Genomic DNA, 16,250 nt, shown 5'->3' with positions numbered 1-16,250 from the left:
ACTTAACTTTTCTCTTATCAGCACTTCAAAGCTCTACAGAACCACACAAATGATCAGCTGGTTAATGGTCTTCACAAAATTGGAACAAGACATTTCTTTCATTTTCCCAGTTAAGGGTTATTTTTGCATCTTGCTTAGTGCTTTCAAATCATCTCCAGGTGGATTAATTTCCTTCTTAAAAGGATTGTATGACCATTTCTGAGCACAAAGCCAACCTTAATCATGACCAAAAAAAAAATGGTATTAGATTAATAAACAATACTACAGAAAAACATCATTAATGTGAGGAAAAATAAGGGCTAACTGTTAAGTAAATTATTAAAAGTCAAATTTAAACAGTGAGGACAAACAAAACATCAAGAAACCCGTCTCAAACTCTGAAAAATGTGTTTTATTATGTTTATACAGCATATTGTTATAAGTATACATTTTTTTGTTTAATTCACAAAATCTTTGTAACATATCCCTTCTGTGGTTTTTTTTGGGGGGGGTGAAATAAATCGCTAGCCACAACACAACCTTTTACTGCTTCAGAAAAGAGGAACCCTGTTTTATGATGATGGTTTTCTCTGGAGTTGAGCTGTGTTAATATACTCAAGTGGTCTTTTAATTGGGCTTCACATACAAATAAAAAAAGGAGACAAATGCAGGCACGAAGACAACTTGAGGCTTTGGGGAAACGGTTGATTTAGGATTGAAACTGCGTAAGAGCTGTTCCTCCCTGCAGTCGACCCTCTTAACGGTTTTTATTTAGAGCAAACAAAATAAGAGACCACGCACCGGACTGCTCGGCTTTCCTCCTCTGCTCATTTGTTCATTTAAATGTCATATGTGTCATTTTAAGAGAAGGCTCAAAAGCACAGACACGTCACAGGCAACACTGAAAGTCGTTCACTTTCTGCGGCGGATGGAAAACCACGTGGGCGCACGCCTACGATGAGCTGTCGAGAGATGGAGAACAGTTCCACTCTAGATCTGCATTCATCTTCTATTCATTAAGATACATTATGAGCTGTGACAACCAATAAAAGGTCTATTAAAGTAAATGAGCAGAACAGAGAACACAGCTGTCAATCAAACCCCATTAGCCATGAACGCATCAAAATAAACATGATTTAGCGTCCACCATTCAAGAACATCTTAGAAGTACAAGCACTGTTGGACTCCAGTTCTTTTGCTTTTGATTACAATTAACAAAGAGACACACTATTTCCTCGGCTCAGCTGGGATTCGGTCCCTGCTCATCCTTTGCCATCCTGGTGTTAATATTTACTCTCTCCTAACACTCCCTCTCTAATATACTCTCCTACCTCGGAGTGAGTAAATGATTGGAATAAAAAGCTGAGGAGCTGCCGAGCCGAGGGAGTCGTGATTCATGATTCATCGGTGCCAGGGAGACTTTGGCGCCGTTGCAGCCTGTGACGTCTGTGAGCGCCGGAACCTACGGTGTCTCCTAAAATAACAGAGATATGGTGGAAGCGATCCGATTGTTCCTCATGATCTGCAATGATATGGAGTCTGGAAGCTGGATTGTTATATCTCAAAATATGCTGATTTAGTAGCCAAGTTGTGTGCACGCCAGCAGACGTTACAAAAAAAAAAATCTTCCAAAAGGAAAAAGAAAACGTGTAAAACTCAAAACACTATCTGCATCAATCCAACCAAACAACAAAGATATATTACAAATTCTGTTAGCAATAACTTATTTCACATCATGCAATACAAAAAAAAAGTAAAATTAAGGACAAGGAAACACAAATATAAGATTGATTTACCCTCCCTCGTTTTCCTCAAATGTGTTGGCAAGCATGTTGATGTCCATTCTGGTTTGTTTGTTTTTTATGTTCTTCCTTGTTTGTTGTTGTTGTTGTTGTTTTTTTTCAGGGTGGCACTTGAGTTCTTCTGATATAGTTGCTGTTTTTTCTTTTTCTTGATGAGGTAAATATGAAAGACTGGAGTACTGGGGTGATGAAGAGAGGAGGGAGTAAAAGGGGGGGAAGGGGGGGGGAGAGAGACAAAACTCAGACGTCCACCCAGCTCTGCTCCACGATGGCCGTCACCCTCTTCTCGTACTCCCTCTTGTTTTCCTGATAGAGCTGTGCGGCCTGACTGTTGGCCGGGCTGTTCGGGTTTGGCTCATCCAGCAACGACTGCAGGGGGGGGAATAAAGTGATGAAAATATTAGATGTGGGCAGAAACAATATTTAAAATTCACTGGGGAATGTTTGATCATATTTCCATTCTTTTTGAAGGAGTTACACAGAATATTTTGACTGGTATAGTCGACAAAAGTAACACATTTCTCCTGTTTTCACAGAGCTGTTCTTTCCCTCCCAGGCAGTTATAAAAACAAGTGAAAACACATTTTTTTTTATGATTTAATGACTATTTCAAATCATGACCCATCCCTAGAAAACAATAACCACATGTCTTGGGTATTATCAGCATTAAATATCCAGGACAGGTTCTCTTATGGGGGTGGAATATTGAGAAATGCACCGCATAAGAGAGCGCTTCATCCATAAATGCAGGAGAGACTTTAAATTATGTTTTCCATATTTGTTATTAAGATAGTTTGAGAATTGAGAAACGCATTGTTCTGATGATAGGGTTTAGAAAATGTGGGCTTAAAATGTGGGTTTACATTTCATATCTGGAACGTTTTAAGTTTATTTCTCCTGCAAATAAAAAATGAAACCTCCAATTTGAAACAACACTATTCTCTCTCTTTCAAAATAAAATAAATAATAATAATCGAGCCATGAAATTATCCATTCATGAAATTAACCGCATACTCTTGGATCCTCCCTCCCTATTCTGATAATATGCACCTATGTTAATGGTTGAACTGATGGCAATCAGCAATTAATCAGCTATCGGCTTTTTCCTGCTCAAACTTATCATTATTATATCATCTTTTACAAATCTGGGTTGACTTCTACAATGTTTACATCAGAATGTAGAAGGTTATATAGCTTCATGCATTTGCTATTATTACCATCATATATATTATTTGACGTTTTTCCCTCCCTTTTGAACAGTAAACATTGGATGCATTAAAAAGGAAACATCATTTGAAATCGATGAATTAACATCTACTGATGATCTGAAATGTACACACTCACTGTACAGTCTTCACATGAGCATTTGAGTTTCAACTAACAGACAACATCCCGTGTTTGTCAATCAGCCAATGATTTCATTGATGTTATGAACTGAAGCAAGTGCAGTACAGATTTCTGAAAGTGAAACCAACGGACCTGGATGGAGGTGAGTATGGACGACACATCGTATGTGGGGCTCCAGCGGTTCTGAAGGATGTCTAGACATATACTGCCATCTGCGTAAACTGGTAAACAAGAGAGGAAAAACTACAGGTTCAAGCTTCAGACCAGATTAAAAAGAGATCAACATCACAACATCAGTTATTATGAGATAGAGTTCTCTGCATCTGGTAAAAGGCTGAAAGTACAAACCTATCTGGAGCAGATGCTTTTTTATAAACACAGAAGATGGTGAAGATGACAACACGGGGCTTTTACAATTTCTTAAGCAAGCAGTACATTTCAAATTGTATATAAAATGTCTGTGTTTTCATATTGCAGTGAACTACAGAAGTGTGGAATACAGCACACAAAGTTAAGTGATGAAACACGCAGCACCAACCAATCGAAAACAAATGAACACAACCGCAAATCAGTATTACAATGCACCTTTTTATGAGTGTTTTTTTAATACATGCATTACCTACAACACTCCAAAATAGCCCATAAAATAAGGAACAGTAATCCCACATTATTCATTATTCATCAACACTAATTATTATAAGTTATTATCAGACTGAGAGCGGAGGAGATCGATAAGACAGTCTCAACAACATCACAGTTTTATTTGATATCTTTCATAGGCTCCAGTCTATTTATTCATGAATAGGTTTACATATGAGCTTTCTTTGCTTAATTGTCTTGCTTTTGCTGCCTTGTCTGTCGAAGTACTTTGTAAACTCTGTTTTTAAAAAGGTGCTATATAAATAAAGTTATTATTATTATTATTATTAGTTTTTATGGGCTATTACCGATTTTGTTGTTGTTGATTTTTTGTGATTATTGCACATTTTGTAGCCATATTTGTTTCAATAAAAACAAGGAAATCCTCTGCAAAGTCAGGTTTTTGTCCTCATCTCTCATTAGACAATAAAAGCAGAATAAAGTAGAATGCAGGTAAATAATGATGGCAAGTTTGAGGAACGTCTAAAAACACACCGGCAGCAGGTTCTTTATTAATCTGACACAACCTGCCACGAGAAAAAAATAAAGTTTTTAACTGCTGTATAACGGAGATCCGTTACTCTTACTGTCTGTTGAGTAAAACGTTAGGGTACACTGAGAGAAGGTCACAGACTAAACTCACTAAATTAATTTGAATTATGGACTGAGACAGCAGAGAGATGGGAGGAATGTGATGGGATGAGGAGAAACTTGAAGCCTTGAGATAATGGGAGGCCACGACTGTTGCTGCTTACCATTTGGGTGAAACATTCTGGAGACAAACCGAACTGTGGGAGGCTTGTTTGGGTACTCCTCGGAAAACTCTATCAGCAGCTTAAACGTTCCTGCAAAGAGACAGAGGGGGAGGAGGAGGTGGGGGGGGGGGGGGGAGAGTGAGTGAGTGAGTGAGGAGCATACAAGTAATATTGTGAGGAGTACACAGATTGAGGAGGTCGGAGAAAAGCGAAAGAAACAATTACGTTTCTAAAAATAAAGCCGGCTCGACTGGGAAAGAAAAAGGCTAATCCTTCACCGAGGCAGAGATGTCGACTCTGCAGGCTAAAAGGAGAAGAGAGGAGGGAGAAACCTGAGAGGAGAAAACAATGAACTCTGAGTCAGCGCTTCTCCTGCCGGACCCGAGTCATAATTACAGGCACAAAAAAAAAAGAAAAAACGAGCGTACGAGGGAATAGAAAGTGTGTATATGTGCATAAATGTGTGTCTATTGTACTGTGTGTACCATGCAGCAGAAAGTGCAAGTTCATTACTATCTGAACACATCTAATGAATGTTCAGCTACTCGGCTAACTGGTGCTGATGTCAGCGATTTAAAAAACATAATTTCCAGATGGATGCACCCAGAGTTGATGAGCACACAGTAAGTAACACCTGATAAATTATAAGTGCATGTAATAGAACTAATCAGAAAATATAAAAAACAGTTGGCCATGTCCAAAAGGAGGATCGTTGCTTTAGACATTATTTTATGTGATTTTGTGTACTTCTGCATTTGTGAATATTAGAAAATATACTTATATGGATTGTCATGATGATTATTTTAACTGTAACATCTGTTTTTTTGTCACTGTCGCATTGTATGGTACAATAATTTGGGGGCAAATTTATAAAAAAAGGGTGAAAAAGAAGATATTTAAATCATCGTCACTGTTTCATTACAAATCAAATGTTGTGTGTGTAGAGCCATAAACTCCATAAACTGCACATTAAGTTAACTTGTTATTACATGGTAGAAGAAAAACCTTGAACTATTTAAAGTACTTCTTGGCCTTAAATTGAGATGATTTAAAACTATTTCAGACTGTTTTTAAACACCCTCAGATGTCCTATATGTAATCATTTCATCTCTTCATGATTCAATAATACATATTTATAGGTGTGGGAATGTTTGAGTGTGTGAATTTGTGATGGATTGCTCGGCAGTGAAACCCCTCCAAGAGCCACAATAACTTTTACAACGCGCTGCCCAGAAGGCTGTAACAGACGGATTGAAAAATGCACCTCCACTCCTAATATCAGTGTATGAGGACGTTTAAATCAAATCCAGAGCTTTGGATAAATGCGCTCCCTCTGAGCCGGCACTTTATTGGACAAGATGAATCAAAGTGGAGAACTTACCGTCTTCAAACGGTGTCCCCACAGGCCTGCAAAGAGAGAGAGAGAGAGAGAGAGAGAGAGAGAGAGGGAAATACAATTATTATTCAAATTCCAATAATCTTCAGTGTTAAAATATATCCTTCAAGGACTTCTTGCTCTGACACCAGAGTCTGTATTTACTCCTCACATTCACAAAGTCGGTGTAAAGGGTCCAATTAAAACAGCTGCCTACTCGTTTAAGATTTCTGGCAGCTTCCCCTTCGACTTTGAATACGGTGAGGAACTATTAACAGGTTCTATTTTAAGCCCGTGTGTGTCGCTCCGGTTTGTTTTTCTTGCACCTTGTTGCTTCTTGTTGGAGTTTTCAGTCACTCTCTGGTATTGCTCGCAATTTGATTGTGCTCTTGATGTTGTGATTTTTTTTGCTTTTAACTTTTTAAACCCAGAATTTCATACTACTTAAAACAAAAAGAGTTTTTTAAAAAAAAAACATGTTTTTTCTTGCTTTTTCACAAGTTGTTCTCCTTTTAGACCACAAATAAATATTTATAAATCTGTGCAATACAATAATTATTCTGTCTGTACATATAATAATATTTTAGTTATTGTAGATTTTTTACTTTTTTTACTGTGTGATTACTTATTTATAATACTAATTATTTATAATACTTATTTATAATAGATTATCTTATCTTATCTTTATTTGCACATCAAACTGTGCCCTAAGAATGATCACAAATTCAAAAAAGGGTCACAATTTTGGCTTCGTCTTTATCTATACTTGTCCCTTCCTTGACCCCTAGACTCCCTCCACATTGATATCTCCCAGCCCGTTCTCCCATCACACACTCGCAACATGCTGCTTTTTCCACACTGTTCGTGACTCAATCAGGGCTGCAATCAGTAGTATTCTCTTTAGTTAAAGCTTGAGAATGTGGCTTGGTTTTGTGTGGGGGGGGGGATCTGTGGCATCACAATCTCAGTGGCACAGTAAAGACAGCAGGGCGGAGTTGGATTAAGAGCATGACTCACCCAAAAATAACTGCGTTCCAAAGCATGATGTTGTTCTCTGATGGTGCTCCACTCACACCAGTGGGAGGATCTTCTTGAAGTCTGGGTAAGACGGAGAGAAAGAGATGCAGGGGGGGGGGAGACAAAAAAGAGACAAACAGAGATAAAGAGACAGGAAAAGATGATAGACAAATGAAAATCAGGATGGAAACAGACGGGGAAAACAAACAAAGTCGGGGGAGAAAGAAGAAGGGAGGCAGTGGGGAGAGAGAGCGTGAGGATTTTAATTAACACCTAGACTGCAGGATAATTATCAGTCAAAACACGAACTGCTGTATCAACATGACTTCAGTAGACAGCCAGGCTTGCGGGATCATCCGCACCCTGCCCATCCTGCTGTCACATGTGGGTTAACGTTAGCGGTAGCTTTAGCATTGATCTGAAGCACTACTGTGCCAAGACTGGAGGATCAAAGCCACGGAGAGCTTTAGCCACAGAGGCGACCTTCACCTGGAATGATCTCTGGATATCCAGATCAACTGCAGACACACATACGAACCCTGAAATAAAGAGGAGAGACTCCCTGGTGTTTTCAATGAATGTTTGTTTCTGTCACTCTTCAGCCCAGCTCATGTAAACTCAGGACACTCAAACTATCTGGTGCAGAGGTGGTGATGTGTTTTAAATTTTGCAGCAGCAGAAATGCTGATGTGTTTGGAATAATAATAAAAAAAGAACCGGGTACCTAAGCAGGACAGAGAAAGGAATGTCAGCTAAAGAAACTCAAGCTTCCAACAATATATGAAACCCAAAGAAAATCACAACATGGACTGCTGCAATATCCACATTTCAGGAGGTTTGACAGGCAAAATATGCCTCAAAATATCGTTCTGATTTAGTATTGTCGTGCTGCCATGATGTCCCGGCCTACAAATCATATTCTAGACTTTTGTTTGGTACAGATCCTCACAAACAAATACCAACAAGATCACATTACTCTGACACTGATTGATAAAAAAAGATTGTGTTTATAAATTATTTATGCCAAGATAAATCTAACATGTTGGTTTCACTCAGAGAAAGTTTGGTGCCATTAACGATTGTCTAGTTCATTAATTATTAATCTACATATTTCTCAAAAAGGAATATGGTGACGTCTTAAAATGATTAGTTTGTATGAACACAACAGTAGTATACAAACAGATAAAAGTAACAAATCCATGCATTGGAGAAACTAGAACCAGCAGACTTCTAGCCTTTTTTGGTTTGATAAAATTGGTATTAACGATTAATATATAATCAAAATAGTTGGTTATAAAATTGTATGAAGACTTTAAAGTTAAGTTAAAGTTAAAGTCAAGACAATATTAAAACATGACATGGGTATTTTTCGGCATTTTTCCAGCCCAAATGACTCATCACCGGATTACCCAAAATGATACACAATAATGGATCAACCATTCATGAAAATAATCATTAGCTGCAGCGCCACAAAGAAAAAACAGCCCAGAGCTGTTTGACTGACGAGCAATCTCCGGAGTGAAGAGCAACAACCGCCACAACAACAACTGCCTAGCAACAAGGACGTCAACAAATCAAAACACACAGAAGTCGCAGGTCAACATCTTGTCAATAAAGTTTCCTGTGACAGCATCTTATTTGTTAAACTATTGATCAGTGGAGCCTATTAAACAGGGAGCATGTTGAGATGAGTCGTAGCACCCAGAATAGACTGTAATTCACTCTGTTGATTCTCTGGGTCCATTATTGTGTCGCATTAAAGGTCCTGCTCCATATCACCAGTACATGAGGGGCAGGTCCGTAATCACCACAGACTATTTAGAGCTACAATCATCGTCCTTGTATTAAAGTTGGTTTAATAAGCGCTTACAGCTATGAAACAAGGTACGCTGATTTGTGTTTGTGTGCGATCCATGTCGGAGTCCCTTGCTGCAGACGGACCCTCTGCAATTAACCTCCTTTACTGTAATCTGCCCGAGCTCTCTGCTGGTGGAGGGATGCTCCACTCAACTTCACTACCAAACAGACTGGTGGTTACTTCATTTGACTAGGAAATGGAGGATTACTGATCAAGTCTGCAGACAGCGGATTAGGGGGAAGTATTGGGCAGTGTGGGCACTCTGTGATGGTTCATTTAGAGAAAGAGATGAAGCTTTTAGTTGGTTAATCGATTGGTGAGAAACCATTATGATATTCAAGTCATTTAGAAAAAGAAAAGCTACCAATCACTCTCTCATTTGCTTCTCAAATGTTAAGGGTTTACTCTGTTTTTATGTCATTTAAATTTAATATATTTGGCAATTGGACTGTGAGGACATCAGCTTGGAGTCTGCGGTAGAAATTGACAAAATTCTCTGGCCTTTTACAGACAAAAAAAAAGGAAATCCACAGGTTTGATAATGCAAATTACATATCAAAATTGACTTTGTAGTTGCAGCCCTAGAATCATTTCTGTTTGTAATAACATACCTAAAATAATGCAGTCAAGGTAACCCTCCATAACATGCAGTTAATTGAGAAACTGGCACATATATACAACTTGTTCGACTTAAGATCTGCTAGAAATGATCTAGTTTAGTGAGTCCAGACAACTAAACTCAACCCAAACACCAACAGTGCCAATAAGACTTTAACTGTGCTAAAATAGACCTAAGATCTTAAGCTATTATAAAGCCGAATCCTCACTCAAGTACTGTGAAGAGCAATAATAGTTTATTAAAAAAAAAAGAAACCAAAAGTATTGAAATGCAAAGTGATGGGTTGTTGGTTCCACAACATCAGTTCCTTAAATACATTTGGAGAAGAAGTGAAAGGGGTTTGCTTTTGCTGGATATAATGTGAAGAAATCCAGGTGGTTTTTTTGTTTGTTAAAATTAGCACTTCAACACAAAAGTGTGATCGCATCGCTGATTTTTCAAGATTGTGCAAATAAATACGACTTCAAATCAAACAAGGGAGCTCAAGAAATACCCCACAAGCTGATCCAGGAATGCCCCTTTGTGTTGTTTGTGTTGAGGTTTACCACCTGGGGGACAACCCAGCCGAGTAGAGTTACAGTGACACCTTATCCACTCTGCTCTAGCGGCTTAGGATCTTTTTTTTTTTTTTTTTTTTTTCCACTGACAGGTGTGTGTTTGTGAATACACACACACACACACACACACACACACACACACACACACACACACACACACACACACACACACACACACACACATTACAGTCATTTAGCAGACGCTTTTATCCAAAGCGACTTACAATAAGTGTATTCAACATAGGTATTCAAGAGAACTACTAGTCACCAGAAGTCATAAGTGCATCTCCTTTCTTAAACAAGCATCTTAAAGCATAAACCAGAGCAAAAGTACAGAAACAAACTAATACGAATGCAATAAGTGCTACGAGGAAGGCTCAGGGTAGTGCTTCTTGAACACACACACACAGTAGGATGCCATGCAACAGATTGGGGATGGCAGGTATTACAAGCACCCTCCTTTTGCCAGGTGTGATCCCACATCAATGTCCTCACAGCACATGTTTGATAGAATAAATACTCATGTATTTGTGTGCATGAAGAAGAATGTTTGCAGACACACACACACACATGAAGCCACCTTAAACATTGACCTCTTGACCCCACACAGGGGGTGGTGGGTTGTGCAACACCTGGAAGCCACGTTGCTGCAAAAGAAGCATGCACAGACTGACATTTGTTCCAACCCTTTCCTCTGATGTCATCAAACACACACTGACAATAAACAATAAATCATGTGCAAAGCATGCATATGATGTGTCTGGACACTATGCATAACAATAACACATCACATCCCATAATATCACCACACCATGCCTTTAAAACACAGCATTCTCTGCAGCAGGAGCTAATGCTAAGCTAACCCAGCTAGCCTCCTAGATAGCACACACACACACACACACACACACATAAAGCTCGCTGCAGTACCTCTTGAAGTCTCTCATAAGCCGTCTCCTTGCAGGTGTGGACATTATTCGTAATTTGTGTGTAAAGAAAGCCTAAAACAGGACCATAAACTGAGAGCAGATCCGGTGTTTCTTCTTCTTCTTCTTCTTCTTCTTCTTCTTCTTCTTCTTCTTCTTCTTCCAAAACAACTGGGCTGCCTGAACCCTCTCTGGTGACGTCAGTGGACTACAGTGCGTCAGGCCCCGCCCCCTTTTGTGATGTCAGAGCCCCTCCAAAAAAACAAAAACAACAAAAAAATAAAATGTTCATTATAAAAAAGTGTTGTCTTAATAATAAAAAAAATCCAAATGCATTTATGTTGGTGTGACTGACAGGATGCATCTCAATGTCTGCGAAATATTAAATGAATGTGCTGGAAACATGAAGTAAACATCATAACAGAGGTTTATAAAACATGAACATATAATAAACACACACATTTTATATGTGCAAAGAAAGCAGGTAACACATTTGCAGTACGTAACGTTGTATATACAATAATTATTCTGTTTATGTAGTATTTTGTTTCATACATGTCCTGCAAGCTGAAGTAAACATCATAACAGAGGTTTATAAAAACATCATAACAGAGGTTTATAAAACATAAAACAACTGTATATACAATAATGATTCTGTTTATATAATATCATAACATAAAAATCATAACAGAGGTTTATAAAACATATTCAAGCCTTGGAGTTGTGTGATATGTATTTACTTTAATGTCTGAACATATAATAAACACACATTTTATATTGACAAAATCAATGTGCAAAGAAAGAAGGTAAAACATTTGCAGCACGTAACGTTGTATATACAATAATTATTCTGTTTATATAGTATTTTGTTTCATACACAAGCTAAAAATCATAACAGAGGTTTATAAAACATGAACATATAATAAACACACATTTTATATTGACAAAATCAATGTGCAAAGAAAGAAGGTAAAACATTTGCAGCACGTAACGTTGTATATACAATAATTATTCTGTTTATATAGTATTTTGTTTCATACATGTCCTCTGTTTATGTAACATGAAGTAAACATCATAACAGAGGTTTATAAAACATATTCAAGCCTTGGAGTTGTGTGATATGTATTTACTTTAATGTCTGAACATATAATAAACACACATTTTACATTGACAGAATAAATGTGCAAAGAAACCAGGTAACACATTTGCAGCACGTAACATTGTATATACAATAATTATTCTGTTTATATAGTATTTTGTTTCATACAGGACAATGTCTGCAAAATACTAAATGAATGTGCTAATATTTTGTTTCATACATGTCCTGCAAGCTGAAGTAAACATCATAACAGAGGTTTATAAAACATGAACATATAATAAACACACATTTTATATTGACAAAATCAATGTGCAAAGAAAAAGTAACACAAAGAAGGTATATACAAAATTACATTTGCATACATCTGTTTATAAAACATGAACAAGCTGAAGTAAACATCATAACAGAGGTTTATAAAACATATTCAAGCCTTGGAGTTGTGTGATATGTATTTACTTTAATGTCTGAACATATAAACACACACATTTTATATTGACTAAATGTAATATGCAAAGATATCGGGTAAAACATTTGCAGCATGTAAGGTTGTATATACAGTACCAGTCAAAGGTTTGGACACACCTTCTCATTCAATGGTTTTTCTTTATTTTTATTTTTTTTTTTCTACATTGTAGATTAATATTGAAGGAACAAACTATATGGAATTATGTGGTAAACAAACAAATGCTCAACAAACCAGAATATGTTTTATATTTTATATTCTTCAAAGTAGTTGAATGAGAAGGTGTGTCCAAACTTTTGACTGGTACTGTATTTACTTTAATATCTGAACATATAATAAACACACCTTTTATATTGACAAAATGCAATATGCAAAGAAACCAGGTAAAACATTTGCAGCACAAGATTATTTTATCTTTTCTTATTTTAAGGTTGTATAAAGCACATGCACTCAAATAATACAAAAAATAAGATTAAAGGAAACAAAGAAAAATAACATAAGTATGCAACATTGTGCACTGTTTTTGCTTTTTTTTTTTTTTTACAGCTCCTGTAATGTGCTTATCATTAAAAAAAAAAAAATATGCAATATATACAGCAAAAGATAAAAGTAGAAACAAAAGTGGTGCAGTATAATACAATAAAATATGATGCAGATATTAAAGGGATGCAGAGAAAGAGGGATAGCTGTATCAAAGCATTTGTCTTTTTACAGCTATAGTAACATTCCTGTATAATATTTGTCACTGTAATGTGTCTGTGATATGACTGTATGGTGATTTTATAATGTCAATTTTTTTGTAACCAATGTCTCATGGATAGCTTTTGAGACAAACGGCCCCTGTCCTCTGCTGCTCATTTGAAATCACACTCAAACTTCAGTATTCTATTTTCATGTAATGTAAATTACATATGCATTGCAATCCATCTGATGTCTTGGTAACAATATCATTCACAAGATAGCTGCATTCTTTTTGTGATGTCAATAAAGCATTGACAGTCGAGAAGAGTATGTTTATGTTTAATGTTTAATGGACTAATAGTGTCGTCCATCTCTCAATGTGTGGAGAGAATAGTCCGTCTGTTAAAGAAGATGTAACATTGATACATGATACATTCACCTTCCGACATCTGAATGGATGACAGGTAGAAAAAATGAAAATGAATGTGCACCAGTCTAATAATCTACTCAGCCGTAAGCGGCTTACCTTAGATCTAAATAATCCATCTGTTCTTAATGCACTGTGCTTTCATGGCTCTGTCGGTAAAGGGGTAAAAATCAAGTCAGCAGAAATATGGACGGACTTTTCAAATCAAGAACTGCTGCTTAGTGTTGTAGCTATTCTGCAACCTCTGCAAAATGTAATCAGACTTTACAAAGGACAAATAAAAAACTACACAGCAGGAACAAATGAAGAGTGACTCAGTGAAAGGGTAAAAAGTTAGAACAAGAACATGTAGGAGAGAAAATCTAATAAAAGACAAGAGAATAAAAAATGGCCGAAACCTGCCGTCTGGCACCATAATATGAAATTATTAAAGTTTACCAAAGATAAGGGAATAACAAATCTTTGTTTGCAAGATGATGGAGTTTGATGGCAGAAAAATGTTTCAGGAATCTAAAATATAATTTGTAAATATCAGGTTTAAGAATGAGCCCATCAGACGGAGCTTTTCAAGGCTTTCTGCACAGAACCCTTTTTTATCCTGTTGAATTTGAATCCTTGAGTTAGGCATTTAAGACGTCGCCATCTTGTTTTTTTGCAACCAGAAGTGACACTAGAGGGCGGAGCTAAGTATAATCAAAAGCTGAATAAGACATTTTTAGGCATCCAACAATATTACAAATAACTTTCATGAACTGAAGACACACATTGTGAAAGATTGTAAGTTGTAAGACAAAAACATAGACATTTCTAGATCGGACAATGCCTTAATAGCGACCTGTCAATCACAAGGTAGCCCCGCCCTAAAGCATACCCTGCTTTATGGTCTGTTTGACTCTAAATGGAGCATCATTTACTAAATGAACATCATGCTGTATTGAAGAAGACTTGAAACTAGAGATTGAGACCATAAACTCATGTTTACAATGTTTACTGAGGGAATAAATCAAGAGAGAAGTAGAGTCATTTTCTCATAGACTTCTATACAACCAGAGGAGTCGCCCCCTGCTGGACAGGAGAGAGAATGCAGCTTTAAGGTACTTTCTAATCGGCTTCACTTTTCAGACCTCAAAAATCTTTAACTTCACCAAACACATAACCTTCAGTTGAATGCAACAAGTTCTAAGAAGGTTTTTTAAAAAAGTCATTGTGGGAAACGTAGGTTAACTGAACATAAAGTGCACAGGGAAGTTTGTGAAAAAACTTGTGTGTGAGAGTGAACGTTTAATGCAAATATTGTTTAATTAATTGAAGTACATGTCTTTTTACTATGAGTGTATTAAGTGCAATAAAATGGGAAATTCTTAACACAATACCTGAACATTCTCCCAGGATTCTGACATTAGACTAAAATATCAATGGAATGGATTTAGAAAAAATACATCATAACATAAACTCAGCTCTCTATGTATAGGACAATAACGTAAATACAGCAGACCACATGTAAACACAACACTCTGTCGGTGTGATTTCGGCCGTAGTCAGGGAGAAAAGAATTAATGTTTTTGTCTGCCAATGCTATTGAATGTTTTTGCCGTCTGCTTTTTTAATTGCTTGGTGGTGTTTTTGTTGTTGTAGCAGAATTATCTGAGTTGTTATTGTGTGTTCTGTTTACCTCTAAAAATCCAATCACTTCTTCCTGGAACTCATTTTTTTCTTTCTTTTCAATATTCTCCTTAAATTTAATTCCTCCCCAAACAACTTTTCTTGTGTTTTGTTCTTTTATTCAGAACATTTTAATTGATTTGCCTTGTGTGTTGAATGCACCTTCACAAATAAGTAAAAACACGTTGAGCACTTGAGTGAGAATATATAAACAGATTATGTAATGTTAAGAATGCATAGTTCTGGAGATGAAGTTAATTCATGTAAATAGTCAGACAAAGCAAACAGCAACTATTTTGATGATTGATTTATCAATTAAATGTTAATTGGTAAAGATCCCCAATTCCAGCCTCTCGGTTGTGAGAATTCGCTGCTTTCATTTGCTTTTGTGACGATAAATCAATATTTTTATGGATGTTTTTCACTATTTACTTACTACTGCGGTATTTTCACTATTTATATACAATATTAATCTATGAAAATAGTTTTTAGTTGCAGCCTGAATGTGTTCTGTTGTAATTTTGCCTTTTCCACCTGATTGAATATGATGCCTAAAGCAGAAAAACAGGGGAATGTAACTTTACAGAAGGATGTAAACAGCTTCATTACACTGTTTTGTGGGCTCATTGGCAGATATCACATGATATGCATGTAAAGCATTGTGTAAAGTTACTGCAGACTTCATTGTTTCGTCTTCTTATACTTATAAACAGCAGAAATAGTTGCAGACGTCGACCAAGACTGCAGCTCAATACTGTGAGTCACACTCTGAGCTATAGTTAAAGCAGCGCTCCCACTGCAGGGCTTCAGCGAAATCCCACTCAAAGCTCCAGCAAATATAACTGTCTGTTTAATCTAGTTTAATCATTCTCTTGGCCGTTTCCAGCGAGCGAGTCCAGTGAGGCTATCAATAGACCCACTGCCCTGTTAGCGTTTCACCATTGAGAGAATGTAGGTCACACAGACGGACAAAAGGGCGTTAGTCTTTTCTGGCTCCCCCAAGAGCCAGGAATGAAAAGCATGCTCTTTATGTAACGCAAAATGTGT

The 16,250-nt window shown here is 36.9% G+C and overlaps 1 protein-coding gene across 1 annotated transcript; it reads right to left on the bottom strand.

The window, feature by feature from the left end:
- Nucleotides 1-384: 384 nt before the first annotated feature.
- On the bottom strand, nt 385-11,050 carry ube2b (ubiquitin-conjugating enzyme E2B (RAD6 homolog)). Its single transcript, XM_054625657.1, has 6 exons — nt 10,876-11,050; nt 6,915-6,995; nt 5,904-5,929; nt 4,523-4,612; nt 3,261-3,349; nt 385-2,150 (listed from the first exon to the last, which is right to left on the bottom strand). The coding sequence occupies exons 1-6, from the start codon at nt 10,917-10,919 to the stop codon at nt 2,022-2,024; spliced, it is 459 nt and encodes a 152-aa protein (XP_054481632.1). The 5' UTR covers nt 10,920-11,050; the 3' UTR covers nt 385-2,021.
- Nucleotides 11,051-16,250: the final 5,200 nt, after the last annotated feature.

The sequence above is a fragment of the Anoplopoma fimbria genome, chromosome 24 (assembly GCF_027596085.1).
Source record: "Anoplopoma fimbria isolate UVic2021 breed Golden Eagle Sablefish chromosome 24, Afim_UVic_2022, whole genome shotgun sequence".
NCBI classification, from domain to species: domain Eukaryota; kingdom Metazoa; phylum Chordata; class Actinopteri; order Perciformes; family Anoplopomatidae; genus Anoplopoma; species Anoplopoma fimbria.
The sequence above is the reverse complement of the archived record's forward strand: the minus strand, read 5'-3'. Positions and strand labels throughout refer to the sequence as shown.

What these genes read in the sequence shown, in the direction of transcription:
- ube2b (XM_054625657.1), bottom strand. Translation starts at nt 10,919, where the DNA reads ATGTCCACACCTGCAAGGAGACGGCTTATGAGAGACTTCAAGAG. An exon ending in GGGGACACCGTTTGAAGACG is followed by an intron (nt 4,613 to 5,903) that starts GTAAGTTCTCCA and finishes GTCTCTTTGCAG; the next exon opens with GAACGTTTAAGCTGCTGATA. An exon ending in CAGAATGTTTCACCCAAATG is followed by an intron (nt 3,350 to 4,522) that starts GTAAGCAGCAAC and finishes CTTGTTTACCAG; the next exon opens with TTTACGCAGATGGCAGTATA.